The sequence below is a fragment of the Pteropus alecto genome, unplaced genomic scaffold (assembly GCF_000325575.1).
Source record: "Pteropus alecto unplaced genomic scaffold, ASM32557v1 scaffold39, whole genome shotgun sequence".
Taxonomy (NCBI): domain Eukaryota; kingdom Metazoa; phylum Chordata; class Mammalia; order Chiroptera; family Pteropodidae; genus Pteropus; species Pteropus alecto.
In genome coordinates this window covers 13,009,250-13,025,816 of record NW_006443568.1, presented here as the reverse complement: position 1 = coordinate 13,025,816, position 16,567 = coordinate 13,009,250, and the positions used below count along the sequence as shown (strand labels likewise).

General features: G+C 34.0%; 1 protein-coding gene across 17 annotated transcripts in view; it reads right to left on the bottom strand.

Annotated features, from left to right (window-relative positions):
• The window catches only part of EIF4G3 (eukaryotic translation initiation factor 4 gamma 3), a 279,210-nt gene that overhangs the window by 145,116 nt on the left and 117,527 nt on the right, over positions 1-16,567 (bottom strand). For 9 of the 17 annotated variants that reach the window (XM_015598925.2, XM_015598927.2, XM_015598928.2 and 6 more), the window contains 2 exons: positions 1,797-1,892; positions 310-423 (listed from right to left, as the gene is read on the bottom strand). In XM_015598925.2, the coding sequence (XP_015454411.1) occupies positions 310-423; positions 1,797-1,826 (144 nt within the window). In that variant the 5' untranslated portion in view covers positions 1,827-1,892. Of the gene's footprint in view, positions 1-309; positions 436-1,796; positions 1,893-16,567 lie in introns of all 17 variants that reach the window. The other 8 variants (XM_015598933.2, XM_025041396.1, XM_025041398.1 and 5 more) reach the window with 2 other exon arrangements.

The following is a 16,567-nucleotide window of genomic DNA, read 5'->3' as shown; positions in this document are numbered from 1 at the left end:
GAAAGAGAAGCCTTGAAATTTATCTTTTAAAATCAAATTTATGTGAAAGGGATATCCCTCTTCAAGTTTAAAATAAAGAAAAATCTAAACCCCAAATTACTCCTGTCTAATTCCCGATAGAGAAGACCCACCCAATTTGTTATTCTTTTCCACGCTGTGCCTGGCAGAAACTGCCATGCTAGGTTAGACTTTCAGAGAGGGAGCAATCAATGCATTTCTGTTCATCAGCCAATAAATGGATGTGGTCAAAAATAATGAGTGCCAGAGGCACCACTGCCTGCAAGAAGTACAGTTTGTTATATTGCTTACAATGCAGTATTTTATCCAGCCTCTTCCAGCCAAGGACCTGTAAACGGGAGTCTGTTCCAAAACCTTCCTCCTCTTCCAGTTGTCTGTGCAATGTATTGGCACTGTTCTGCTGGGCTGTCAAAAAAACTGGTTTAGAGATGCAGCTCTTCAGTCAGGTTTTGCGCCAGTTCTAACCATGTAAATTCATTTTTTTTTTTCCAGTAATTATAAAAGAGGGTTTAGGGGTAAAAAGGGCTACAGAATTCTTTGCAGTAGGAGCTTACCATAACGTTCCATGTTTAATGATTGGAACCAGGGCCTATCTAAATTAATCTGATGAGATCGCAGGCCCACTCCAAGTAGTCAAGTGTCCACATCCCCAAACCACTCTCAGAACAAAACTTGCATCAGACATCTTGTTGACCATTTCAGCAAAAAGGAAAAAAAAAAAAAAAAAAAAAGACAAGCAAACAGGCAACTAGGACCAAAGGCCCACCTCTTTAGAATGGTTCCTCCACCCCCTGGGGAGAACCAGGATCTAAGAACAGGTATTGGAGAAGAGGGCAACAGGGAAAAGAAAGATAGGAAGAGGGTAAGAAAAGAGATTACATTTGGTGCAGTCTATGCTCTCCTAGTTCTTTGAGCAATTCTTTCGTACATTTCAACATTTCTAAATTCATGCATAAAGCTAAATGAATAGGAGCTAATGCAATGAAACATTCTTGTACTACAGGCGAAAAAAGCAGGGGTGGGGAACCAAAAGAAGATCCCTATCATCTGAGGAAAACACAGAGGTGAGGTACAAGTAGGGATGTGAGATACAATGTGAGATGTTACAGAAGCATCTTCTAGGAAAAACTAATCATGCAGGGCAGAAAACGACGTTCTAAAGAATGGACAGCTGAAGCCACTGTACGCTTTTGTGAAACAGAAGGATGAACCTTGAGTAAATTCAGTCTTTGCAATACTTATTGCAATCCATGTAAAGGATGAGCAAAGAGGATGACAGCGTTTACATCTGTACAACAATTTATTTACCATCTAAAGAAATGAATACACCACTCGTGTATGTCATGCATAGGTACTGTCAAACAGAACTGATCTAGTTCAGAAGTCTTACTTCCCAAACTACTGGAATTTGAGAGTTTAATTAATAAAATTTACTTTTAAAATCATTGTGCTTTCTCTTCTCTTGAATTTTGAACAGTACAACTAACAAATTAAGAACTGAAATGAAGTAAACTTGAATGCAACTGAAATTTAAAAAAAAATCATGCCACAGAATAGTAAAAGAAGATTCCATTTCTTCTTTTTCTTAATAAATTTAATTATTCCTATAGCGAGAGGTCTGAATATGCGATGCTAATCAATATAACAACAACAACAAGAAATTGTCCTTGGGACAAATTTCAAAAATCAAGTAAAGATATTAGCCGAAGTAACCCAAGCTGCTACAAACACAAACTTAGGTGGAAAACATTATCTAGAACAAGCTTCTGCTTACTTACCGGAGAACGGGTTTGAGGTTGTGAATTCATTGTCTGAGGGGCTTGAGGATATACCAACGTGGTTGGACCTGCATTCTGTCCAGAGGGATAAGGGGTCTGTCAAAGAATAGCAAGAACAATATCATATTTTAAATAAATATGGCATGGTAACTCAAATCCCAAAGTGTTTAAAAAAAGTTTATAGAAATATTTATTAATGGGGTTTACAGCTCTACTTTTTAAATTTATCTTTATCAAAATATCCAGCAATCCAGAATCACAGTAACATTTTTTAGGGGTTACTTTAAACCACCTGATGAGAGACATCTGCAATCCAATATCTAGGTGCAATTATTTGATCCCATGAGTACAAAGAGCACCACTCACTGTCAATTCATCTATTTCTGAAATGGACAGCCCATCCACAAACAAAACCAAGCATGGCTGAGAACCTGTTACTGCTGTGGCAAGTTTTCCAAAGTACCTATAAGCAAAGGTAGCCACTGAGGAAGCCATTCCAGAGCCAAATTAGCAGTTCACTCAGTTAATTACTATAGCAATGTTGTTCTGTCTCACCGCTTACACCATAATCCTTTTCCATAACCCCATAAAAATCTATAATCAATAAGAACTTTAGATAAAAGCCTGAAATAAGTAACATAAACTAACTTACTATAAGTTTTCTGAAAATAGGAACATAAGATTTTCATTACGAATCCATGTTAAATGCTACAGAATAATATACTACGCGCTAGTGATTTTAGGGAAAAAATACTTATGTTTAAAATGAAATGCTGGCAAGAGCAATAGACGCGGAATCACAGGACTTGGATTCAGATCCTAGTAACTGTCACTTACTACTGTCATTAGTTTGGGCAAGTAAGTTGTCTTTCCCATAAATGTGAAAAGAAGTAACACACCTACCTCACAAGGCAGTTGCTAAGGTTAAATGAGGTCAAGTCAATTACTATACAATCGCCTTTAGTTACCAATAGTGTCAGTTTTACAAAGGAGGTAATCAAGGGTCAGAAATTTTAAGCATCTTACCCAAGGTAACTAAATAACTGATGTGTCTAAGAAGTAGTCCAACTTTGAAAAAAAAAAAAAACAGTTTAACTTTTGGTATCTGTTGAACATTTTATGAGATTTCAGCTGGAATTACCAACTTAAAGCAAATGTTTGCATCATGATTTTCAAGTAATGAAAATAAGATTAATGAAAAGAATAACAGTTTCATAGTTGACACAAGGATATTTTGCAATCTTTCAAAAACAGTAACCTTATAGCCCCCTGTATAATTGACATTAAGGCGCCACCTTAGGTTGATTTCCATTTTTACTCTAGTTCCACTAAATCTGGCCACAAATTTAAATACAGGGCAGCGACTATATTGAACTTATCAGACAGATAATATTGGCTCAAATATGACCCAAAAGTTATTCAGAGGTTTCTCATCAAAATTTTTAGCGCTGTTTTAGACACTAAGCTTATGTGTGTGTATCACACTCAAACTCTGGAAATCTGGGAGTTTGACTATTTTAACTTAAAAAGGAGTGATAAATGGACTTCTTATTAACTATAAATACATTTAAATTGGAAAAGTATTCCATCAAATTCTATTTAAAAATCTGGATATAGTTGTAAAATACAGAATCAATTTCATTCTTTATCAAATTAAAGAAAGTCATTAAGTGTTAAGGAAGTCATATTCTCAGTGGTGAGGATCTCTGGTCTTAGGAAATCTTGATACTTTATTCTCAACATTTAGTTGGTAGTATGTTGAAGCATAAGCTTCTGCCTGTCAAGATACTAAACACAATGTTGAGATGTACCACTTATAAAAATATAAAGAAATGTTATTTCTATTCGAAAAGTTAGGTGAGAACTTGCCCTCTCATAAAAGATGCTGAAAATATTCAAGATGGCCATAATAGACCTTATTCAAAATTTTCACTAATATCTTCAACACTGGAGCCATACAAGGCTGTAACACCCTTAAACTAACTGAAAAAACAGGATGTCAATTAGCATTCAGGCACAAAGTCTTTCATTCAGTAATATCACTATTACTGGCCTACCAGACACTATATGTCTACTAGTACACATATAGTGTACTAGTAGTAAATACTGAGACTATATTCTCAGAATGACTAAAAACAAAAAATTTACTTTCCTTTAGCTTGGAATTACTATTACAAACAGCAAAAAATAATCAAGTATTTCTTATAATTTAAATTGTATGTATGCCAAGAGCTGATTCATACTCTGTACACAAGCAATTCCATCTAAATACAAAGCAATATCTGATGACACCCACACATGGAAATGATTCCTCTTTTACAATGTATGCTATTGTGCCATTAGCGGTATAAGATTTTAATAAGGGCACTGATAAAAGAATTTTGCCAAGGGCTCACTCGACTTTCTCTCAGAGCATTTTTCCATTCTTTGAAGCTGGCTTTCAAAATTTCTTAGGAATGACATGACTTGTACCTGTTGTTGCAAGGAGTGTACCTGTGAAAGATGGTACTATGCTTTTCATCTCTTCTTTGCATTTAAGGACATGATAAATCGAGTTTATTAGATTAAGAAACTTTTGAATAACTTGATTAACATGCTCTTATCTTTGCTGAAAATATCGCAAAAACTTGAATAGGAACACTATGAATGTGTTTCATCACATCAAATGCGTAAAGAACTAGGGATAGATCGATGGAGTGTCATTTTGGTACTCATCATATGTTTTGTTCACACTTTTTCTTTTTGAATACCTTCAAAGTTATCAAAAAGATTTACTTCTCCAAGGACATATATATGAATATTTTATATTTAAACTATAACCCAGTTCACTGTCCAGGTTTACAAGAGTTATTGACGTACATTCTTATTTTCATCATTACTTTTATGTTTCAATGAACCCTCTTGAGTCACTGTTCCCTTTTTATTAACTGGGGAGATAAGAACACAACAGTAACAAAAACAACTAGCAAATGGTGTTAACTAACAAACTGTTAACAGAATGCCAGTGAAGACAAGCCAATCAAAACAGTTCTGCAATATGCATAACCTTTAAGTCCATAATAATTATTTTAAAAACAGTGATTTAGACAATGAAGGATAGAAATCTGCAGGTGAATTCTGTAACAAGACAGAACACACTAACCACACCTTAGGTCTAGATGTGATGGTTTTCAAAATATGGATATGTGAAAACACTTACAAGGATTTTCAATCATTGTAATATAATACAATGGACTTCAGCCAACAAAAATAATTATAACAAAACATTTATATAGCTCTTACGATGTTTCAAGTACTATTGTAAGCACTTCACATACAACTCAGAAAAGAAAGGTTATTTCTCTCGTTTTAAGACTCTTTCCTCTCCTTAAAGTTTTACACTGCCATAAAGACTAACTTCAATACTGGGTACGTGTGTGCGCATACATGCAAATCAGATTGAAAAATTAAGTTGCCATAACCTTTCAAAGAACGATTAGGTGATACTTACCAAATTTTAAATAAGCTTATCCTTTTGACTCCACAAACAATTCCATTTCAAGGAATTTACCCTACAGACATATTCATAATGAGAAACGAAAACACTCTAAATTTCTATTTACAGGGGAGAGGTAAAACTATACTATATTCAAAGAATGTAATTATAGTGTAATCTTAAAAAGAATGAGGTAAATATGAATACAGTCATGGAAAGACATATATAACATTAAGTGAAAGAAGCAAATCAGAGAACTGTTAAGTATAAAATCACCCTACTTGTGAAGTTTTTTGATATATGTGTATAGTATACTCATTAACATATAAAATGTCTTAGGAAGATATGTAGCAAATTTAATATTGGCTACTTCAGAGAAATGGGAATTAGAAGGGGAGTATAGGATACAACTTGTAGGTCTTATTTCATACACCTTTGTATTTTGTGTTTGTCGTTTTTCATGGCTTGAAAGAATGAATTACTTTTATAATAAAAACATAATGAAGATATAGCCTCTGTTCTTCAGCTCCTCTTCATGAGATATAAAAAAGCAGAGCAATCCAGAAAACCCAGTAAGAAGTCTACTTTGCAAAGTTTTAAATATTTCTGGAACACAAATGAAATGTCATCTCATAAATCACAATGAAAATTAAATCACAAGAATCTTTATATTCAACTCTAACACAAAGAAGATACTATACAGTGTGGGCCGTGTGCACAAATGAGGCCAAGGATATGTGGCTACTGGTTTTTTAACCTTCGAAAAGGTCACAATTTAATCAATAAAGAGATAGATATAGATGTAAGCAGCATTTATTCAGCCATAGAGTATAATCTTTTCTAGTCATTAAAAAAGATACAGAGGAAGATTTAATAACATGGATGAATGGTATTGAGAATACTGAAATAAGTACACATATATATAGAATGTATTGGCAGCATTTCAAATCAGTAGGAAAATAACAATTACTCAATAAATTGTGTTTGGATATCAGGATAACCATTTAGGGAGAAAGGTGGATATATACTCTCAACTTGTTGTACCAAAAAAAAATTCCAGATTTATTAAAAATGTTGGAATGTAAAATACAAAACTGTAAAGGTACTAGAGGCAAATCTACTTTATCATCTCTGAGCTGATAATGCCTTTTATTATCTGTAGAAAAAAGACTACCTACAGCTACACCAATAACTTTATTTTAAAAACAGACTATTACTTTATGAAAGTGCTTAATTTTGTTTAAAAATTTTTCTATATATGTGTGTGCATACATATGTGTTCCTTCATTCTTAATAGTAGCTGTTACAGGATCTAAATAGTGAGAAACTCATCCACCAGACAAACAAATGTTTAACACTTAAATCTGGCCAGAGAAGCAAAGGTATTATTACCTTAATGTCTAGACCAGCACCGTGACCATGTTGCCATCCACAATGCTTCAAGTCTCTTCAACCTCTTAAGAACTGTCTTCCTGTGTGCTTACACAACCAATGTAAACAGAAATGTCTGCGACAATTATAAATGTTCTATCTGCACTGTTCAATGTGGTAGCCATTAGCCACATGGAGCTACTGAATACTTAAAATGTACCCAATGCAACTCAACAAATAAATTTTTTAATTTTATTTAAATAAATTCATTAAATTTTTATTGTGGTAGAAAACACAAAATTTGCAATCTTAAACATTTTTAAACATACGGTCGTATTAACTACATGCGCACTGCGCAAAAGATCTCTAGAACTTTTTCGTCTTGCAAAGCTGAACTCTATAACCATCAATTCAATATAATTTATTTATACACATTTTACTGACTTAGAATTTAAATTTAAATAGCCAGATATGGCTAGTTGCTTCCATACTGCGCAGCACAGGTATAAGCCTGTTAATTCCAAAGTTTTACTCTTCTCACATTTACTTTCCATATCGTTACAAACGTCTGTAACTCTACTTTTACACAAGTACAATAACATCCAATAAACAAAAGCTCAATATAAAACACTGGAGAGAGAAGCGGAAACCTATCGCTGAACCTGATACGCAGTCTTAAGCACATCGCTTGTCTTCCTCAGTTAGATGAAGACTAAAGCTTCATGCCGCTTATTCTCAAAGTGTGGACAGCAGAGCATGGGCACCCCTGAGACCTTATCAGAGGGTCTGCGAGGTAAAATATTTTCAAAATCTGAATGCTAAAATAATGGTTGCCTGTGTTGACACATGCATTAATGATAGAAAAGAAATGGGGGTAAAACTGGTGTCTTAGTGAAAATCCAGGCAATGGTAGTCTTTACATTCTTCACTTCCACACTCTCGCCATGTGCTCACTTAAAAGGAGAAAATGAAAATGAAGAAGAGCCAATACTTATGAATGTCATTTATGTGACAGTAAAATTTTTATTTTGAGATAATTATAGATTCACATAAAGTTTAAAAAATAAAACAGAGAGCTTCCATATGTTCTTCATCTAGTTACCCGCAATGGTAACATCTTATGTAACTATAATACAACATCAAATCTAGAAAAATAATATTGAAATACTTCATCAACCTTATTCAGGTTTTATTAGTTTTATATGCACAAACATCTGTGTGTGTATTCAGGTCTAGGCAATTTTATTACACATACAGATTTATGTAACTACCACTATAACCACAATACAGAAAAGGTTTTTAATGAGGATCCCTCCTACTACCCTGTAATAGCCACAAGCACCTTCTTCCCTTCCATCCTCCTTCCTACAACTCTCACACACCTAACCAACACCTGGCAACCACTAATCAATCTACTTTCCATCTCTATAACTGGTCATATAAAGAATGTTATAAAAATGGAATCATATAGTAAGAAAGCTTTAGCATGTTTCTTTTTAATATACTGTGTGACCAAATGAGACAACATAAATAAAGCAATTCCTCATACCAGGGGGTAAGATAGTTGTATTGAGAAAAAGCATTTATATGACTGAGCTACATCATTTACTTGAGAGAACACATAACAAACTATGTTTATGTAGACTTTGGTACATGGCAGACGTTTTATACAAAACGAATATTAGTAATTAATATTAGTAAATAATAATAGATATAAGAAAAAAATACTGAGAACCCCAAAGAGTTTTATTGAAGAGTTTATTAAAATAGGTCCTGAATCAAAAAGTTTGAGAACACTGACCTAGATTAACACTAGAGCTGAAAGTGATCCTCCTTTACTTCTTGCTATTAAAATATTAAACATTTGAGGGTGGCTCCATAGTGTAGTGGTTAGCACAGCTGCTTTACACACAGAAGGTCCTGGGTTCATGCCCCAGGTGGAGCCACAGACCATATCCCGGGTACACCAAGTCCCGGTCGCCAGGCCCCCCGAGTGCGCTGGGGGCACCAGGCCCCAGGTGTGCGCCCCAAGCGCGTGAGAGGAGATGCCCCGCCTTCAGAGATCCAGTTCTTAAGGGGAGACGGCAACATCCATAGGTCAAGGGTGGGGCGGGGGGCAGTTAAAAGAGGGGGGAAAAAATAAAATATTAAACATTTACTTTGTTTCCCTATCCTTAAGTTTTTCCACAAAAAAACTGCTTGCCATTCCTGAAGGCTGAGAAACAGTTTTTCACTTTCTCAAATTTCCACAGGTGGTATGTTTTACTGTGAACCTAAAATAATTCTCCATCCACACTCCTTCCAGGTACCTTCAATCTTGTGAAAAACTGTCTTCCAGATCTCTACACAAACACATACAATAGGATAGGAAATACAGTGGTGTTTTTGCGTACCCTTACCCCAATCCCTTCCTCGCATGGCACGGTCTGGGAAAGCTACCCAATTCTCAGTTCCTCCCTCAGGATAGAAGGAAGAGTCAAACTTGTTTGCAATATTCTGACTTGTCTGGGGGCTGCCTGAGAACTGGTTTCTGTCTCACCTGACTCATGAGCACTGATGAGAACAGTAGCATAGTTTGGATATCTGGCTGGAATCCACTGAAAGCAGAGGCACCTACTGAGCTACATGAGAGCTTCGGAGATACTTCAGACCTGCAGGTACCTGGGGCAAGAGATTATAGGCGGAGTAATACAATAGAATATTTAAGGTTTTGAGAAGAAGCAAGGGTAAGACTCTTAGGAAAATTACAACAATTTAAAGCAGCCATGTATACAGTGGAATTGGGGGAGAACCCCACACACAAGCCAGGGAAGATGTATACACAGAAAACGCCTGAGAAGATCCTAAGCCTTCACAATGGGCTAATAAGTGATGGTCTTCCCCTGCAAAGAGCCAGTCTGCAAATACTGGAAGATGTGGCTGTTTTTTCAAACGCTCAATTATCGACAGAAGATTACATTGCATATCAAACAAATAAAACAAAACAAAAAACCTGGGCAACATGGTCCATTCAAAGGAACGAAATAAATCTCTAAAAATCAACCTTAAAGAAACACAGACTTTGGAGATACTTGACAAAAACTTTAAAACAACTGTCTTGAAAATGCTCCATAAACTAAAGAAACCAGAGAGATCAAGATCTAAAGGAAAATCAAGAGAACAATATATGAACAAAACTAAAATACCAACAAAAATACAGAAATTGTAAAAAGAAAAGAATCAAACATAAATTCTAGCGTTAAAAACACAATAACTGAATTTTTAAAATTCACAACAAGAGTTCAACATCAAAATAGGCAGAAGAAAGAATCACTGACCTTGAAGAGAGGATCTTTGAAATTATAAACTCTGAGAAGAAAAGCGAATGAAGTAAGGAATAGAGCTTAAGAAACATATGGGACCTATCAGAAGAAAAAAAAAACAATATATGCATTATGAAGAAGAGAGAAAATGGGGCAGAGAGCTTATCTGAAAAATACTGGCTAAAATTGTCTTAAATTTGAGGAAAGACAAGAACATCCAAATATAAGAAGCTCAATAAACTCCGAAGAAGACACATTATAATCAAATTTTGAGGGAAAAAAAACTGTCAAATGAGAATTTTATATCCCACAAAACTGTCCTTCAAAAATGAGGGAGAAATTTCCAGAAAAATAAAAACTTAAGGAGTTATTACCACAAGACTTGCACAATAAGAAATGTTAAAGGGAGTCCTTATAATGGAAACAATAGGACAGTAGACAGTAACTGGAAGTCATATAAAGACAAAGTTCTCAAGTAAAGGTAAATACATGGGCAAATATAAAAACTTGTATTATTTTAATTTGAGGTTATAACTCCATTTTTATTATTTTATAGACAAAGGGATAAAATAATTATAAATCTATGTTAATAGATATACAATATATAAAGATGTAATCTGCAACACCAATAATATCAGGTGGGAGGAGGCAGAGGTATAAAGGAGTATTTGTAAGCAACTGAAGTAATTTGTTATCAGTTTAAAATAGTATTATAACTTTAGGACATTACACATAATCATCATGGTAACCAAAAAGCAAATATCTATAGAATGGATTCAAAAGTGAATCATACTATGTCATTACAAAAACTCAATTAAATACAAAGAAGGGCAGAAAAAGAGAAAATGATTTTTAAAATAGAGTTATTAAGTCATTCAAAAAAAAGGCAACCGCAAGTCCTTCTCGATCAGTAATTACTTTAAATATAAATGAATTAAACTCTTCAATAAAAAGACAGGTTGGCAGAATGGATTTTAAAAAACAGGATCCAATGATACGCTATCTACAAAAGATTCACTTTATACCAAAGGAGGATACGCACAGGTTGAAAGTGAAAAAAGAGAAAAAAAGAAAGTAGGAGTGGCTATACTAATACCAAACAAAATACACTTTAAGTCAAAAACTGTTACAAGGGACAAAGAAGGGCACTATAATAATGAGACAATGTCAATTCACAAATAAGATATAACACTTACATATGAACTAAATATCAAAGCTCCTAAATTTATGAAGCATTAGAGAAATAGGCAGTTCTACAATAATAGTAGGAGACTTCAACATCTCATTTTCGATAATGGATACAATCAGAAGATCAATAAGGAAATAGAGCAATTATGTATAGACCAAATGAACCTAAAAAACAAGCAAAACGAACCATCCAACAACAGCAGAATTTATGTTCTTCTTAAGTACATATGATACATTCTCCAAGACAGACCATAACTGTAACCACAAACTGAGTTAAGTAAAGTCTCAATGAATTTTAAAAATGATCTTTTCTGATCAAAATGGAATCAAACTAGAAATCAATAGTAGAAGCAAAATACGCAAGATGTGAAAATTAACAGCACACTCTTAAACAATCAATGGGTCAAAGAACAAATCACAAAAGAAACTGGAAAATATCTGAGACAAATGAAAATGAAAAGACAACATATCAAAACTTACGTGAAGCCAAAAAATGAAAGGCACTAAGAAGGAAATTTATTGCTTATAACCACTTATATTTAAAACAAAACAAAACAAAAAAACCCTAATTTTATACCTTAAGAAACTAGAAAAAGAAGAAAAAAACTAAACTCAAAGCTATTAAAAGAAAGGAAATAAAAGATTACAGCAGATATTTTTTAAAATACAGAATGGAAAAATGGGGAGGGGGAGAATCAATGAAATCAAGATCAACAAAATTGACAAGGATTTAGCTAGATTGGACTAAGAAGAAAAAAAGAGATTAAAATAACTAAAACCGGAGGATTATAAAGAGAATACTATACAATTGTACATCCATACTTTGATGACCTATATGAAATGGACAAATTTCTAGAAGTATACAATCTACCAAGAGTGAATCATGAAAAATAAAAAACAAACAAACAAAAAAACCAGAAAAACTGAACAGACTTTTAACTAGAAATGAGACTGAATTAGTAATCAAAAACCTTGCAACAAAAACAAGGCCAATACCAGATGGCTTCGCTGGTGAATTTTTCCAAACATTTAAAGAATTAACACCCATCCTCCTCAAACTGTTCCAAACATTGAAGAGGGAACACTTCCAAACTCATACTATAAGGCCAACATTAGCCTGATGCTAAAGACAGACAAAAACACCACAAAGAAAAGCAAAATACGGACCAATATCCCTGATGAGTATTGATGAAAAAATACTAGCAAACAGAATTCAACAACACATTAAAAGAATTATACATCATGACCAAATGGGATTTATTCCTGGAATGCAAGGGTGGTTCACATACAAAAATCCATCAACACAATATACCACACTAACAGAATAAAGAGGGGAAAAACCACACGATCATTTCAACTGATGCAAAAAAAAAAAAAAAAGAGGCTTCGACCACTTTCATGACTTAAATTAAAAACAAACAAACAAACAAACAAACCCTCAAACCAGGAACTGAGAGAAACTACCCTAATATAATAAAGTCCACATATGAAAAAACCCACATATAAAATCATGCTCAATGGTCAAAGACTGAAAAGTTTTTTCTGTAAGATCTGGAATAAGACAAAGATGCCTGCTTTCACCACAACTATCCAAACTAGTACTGGAAGTTCTAGCCAAAGCAATTAGACTCAAACAAAGAAATAAAAGTCATCCAAGATAGAAAGGAATAAGTAAAATTTCTTTGTTCCCAGACATCATCCCCTACGTAGAAAGCCCTTAAGATTTCACAAAAAGTGTTAGAATAAACAAATTCACCAAAGTTGAAGGATAATGACACACTAAAATAAGTTGTTTCTATACACTAACAATAAAATAATCTGAAAAGGAAATTAAGAAAACAATTCCATTCATGATAGCATGAAAAATAACATACTTTGAAATAAACTTAACAAAGGAGGTAAACTTGTACAATGACAAATATGAAACGTTGCTGAGTGAAATTAAAGGAGACAAAAATAAATGGAAAGATATCCCATCTGCATGGATTGGAAGACTAAATATTGTTAAGATGTCGACACTACCTAAAGTAATTTACAATACAATGCAATATCCCTATCAAAATCACAGTGCATATTTTGCAGATATAGAAAAACCCTTCCTAAAATTCACATGGAATCTCAAGGGACTCTGAATATCCAAAACAATCTTGGAAAAGAATGAAGTCAGAAGTCTCAGACTTCCTGATTTCAAAACTTATTACAAATCTATAGAAATCAAAACAATGTGGTACTAGCACAAAAAGAGGCATATAGACCACTGAAAGAAAACAGGGAGTCCAGAAACAAATCCTCATGTGTAAGGTCAAATGATTTTCAACAAGGGTGCGTCAGGGCTATTCAATGAGGAAAGGACAGTTTTTTCAACAAATGGTATTGCAAAAACTAGACAGTCACATGTAAGAGAATGAAGCAGTACCCTTACCTTACACCATATACAAAAATTAACTCGAAATGGATCAAAGACAAACCTAGGAGCTAAAAGTGTAAAAATCTTAGAAGATATAGAGGGAAAGTTTTATGATATTGAATTTGGCAATGATTTTTTGGTTATGACACCAAATCACAAGCACAAAAGCAAAAAACAGATAAAATGGACTACATGAAAACTAAAAACTTTTGGGCATCAAAGGACGCAATCAAGAGAGTGAAAAAGAAGCATTATTAGAGGAAATATTTGTAAATCATTTATCTGATTAAGGGGTGAAAAGACAGAATATATGAAGAAATTCTACAATTCAACAACAACAAAAAACCAAACAATCCAATTGAAAAATGGGCAAAGAAAATGAATAGATATTTCTCCAAAGAAGGTACATATGAAAAGATGATCAACATCAACAATCCTTGGGGAAATGCAAATCGAAACCACAATGATTTACCACCTAACATCCATTAGCATGGCAAAGGGAGGTAGGGACGGAGGGAGAGGGGAGAGAGGGAGAGAGGAGGGGAGGAAGGAAGAATTAACAAATGTTGTGAGGATGTGGAGAAACTGGAACCCTTGTGCACTGTTGGCAAAATGTAAAATGGTACGGCCACTATAAAAAACAGTATGACAGTTACTCGAAATATTAAAAATAGAATTACCATATGACTCATGAACTCTACTTCTGGATATACACCCAAAAGAATTGAAAGCAGGATCGAAGACATATTTGTACACCTATGTACATAGTAGCATTATTCGCAGTAGTCAAAAGGTGGAAGTAATCAAAGTGCCCACTGACAGGTGAATAGATAAAATGTGGTATATACATAAAAGGGAATATAATCAGTCATACAAAGTAAGGAAATTCTGACACATGTGACAACATGAATGACCCTTAAGGATATTATGCTAAGTGAAATAAGCCAGTCACGAAAAAGACAAATGGTATATAATGCCACTTATGAAGTAGCTAGACTATTCAAATTTAGAGACGGGAAATAGAATGGTTGTTGCCAAATGATAGGGGAGTAAAGGGTATGGGGAGTTATCATTTAAACCATTTCCTGTTTAGAAAAAAAAAAATGCAGCTTGCTGCCAGCATTAATTTAATTTTACATAAACCTGTTCTTTGAGCCTGAAGCAAATATGACTGGTTTTCAACGTGAAAATAAAATACAAGAACTGTTCTTGGAGTTAATTCTAAACAGAACTTGTCTCTAATCCTATGTAACAGAAATGTATAAATCAGATTCATCAAATGAATCTTAAGAACGATGTTAACATCATGCGTAGGAATGCTCTACTTTCTAGGATTTGACATTTTCAGTGACTGAGACTTACTATGTTCTATAGTAATTCTAATAGTAAATGGAAATACCACTACTAAAAACAATGCTACAAGTAGAAATGTCATTTGTTTCCAAAGACTATCGATATACTAGAGCAATGAGAAAATAATAATAAAAGGGAGATATTTCGTGGCAAACTTCGGGGGTACGATTAGGACTGCAATCCGCGAGTTATCTCAGGGTAAACGCTGCAGCCACAAGCACTGCCAGCAAGTATTCTTGGGGCAAACGAGAAACAGGTTAATGGGTACAGAACTTCAGTTTTACAAGAAGTAAAGAGTTCTAGAGACAGATGATTGTGATGGTTTTACAAAACTGTGCATGTACTTAATACTATTAATATATTTTTAAATGGTTAAAACAGTAAATTGTTATGTGTATTTTCCCACAATTAAAAAATTTAAGTATCATCACAACATCACTCTATCACAAAGTCTAATTACCAGCAAGTTTGTTTGAAGAGCATGAATTCAGACTAATACTTATTTACACATATATACTTGCTTGTATCTTGTTGAATGTTAAGCATCAATTGATAATGCAGGCTTGTCCAGACACTGACAACTTGATGTGGCACTGTAATCCACTTGAAACACATCACTGGTAGCTAGCTATACAAACCATTTAATATAGGTTTTAAAATCATCATTTAGCAGTCTATACAAAACACAGTGCCTTTTATATATTTCAGTGAAGGGGAAAACCAATTTTTTATCTTTTCTTTCCAAGGAAGGAGAGTAACAAGGAGAAATCAGGCCCATGCAGAATACGTATTTTCTTACCTCACAAAGCAAAAGGTGCTATTACAAAACAAAAACAACGCCCCTGGCCTCACCCAGATATCATCAAGAAACAGTACAAATGACTAGAGAAAACAAATAATTTTTCTACTACAGAGGAAAATGTTGTCTCTGCATGTCAATTTGGGTTCAGTAGGATATCTGGCCCGCCTGCCAATCTGCCTAGAACCAGAAAACCACTTTTTCTTTCTCCAAATCTGAATTTATCCCTATGAAATAGCTGAGTTCACATGAAATCATTTTTCTTGTTCTTTGAAACATGCCCAAGCACCATGGCTGAACTTTAGGTTTTTAGGCCTGGATAATTTTAACACTGAGAAATGATCAACTTGTTATTTATCTATTGCGATAAGGGCAGGTATGAGATCACATACAGCAAGTGCAATTGTTGGAATTACTTTCAAATGGTGTTGAAGTCAGGTCTCATTTATATACAGTGAGTTAGAAGGTATGCAATTTAACATGCCATTCCAGGTATATTAAAATCCTAATAACAGTATCAACTAAAAAGTTGCCAAAAAAGAAGTTCCAGCAAATATTATAACAGTGTAATAGTGAAAATAAAAACTTAAATCCTCTCACCTTTTAACTTTTTGAAACACAGAATGAAACTAATTAATACAATGCAATAATTATATAATGCACAAGTCATTTTTCAAACCATAAAAAGGTATGTATTTCCCACTTTATATACAGCACCAAGCGCTCACTGTAAGTAATATAATTCTATAGACTACTCGGACTAATCGAATATTCCCACTTAGTTAAACAATGTAAACAGAATTCCAGCATTTATTTCTTCTTAATGAGTCCAGCTTCCCTTTTGCTTTCAAAATAATCTGAGACAAGTTCACTTGC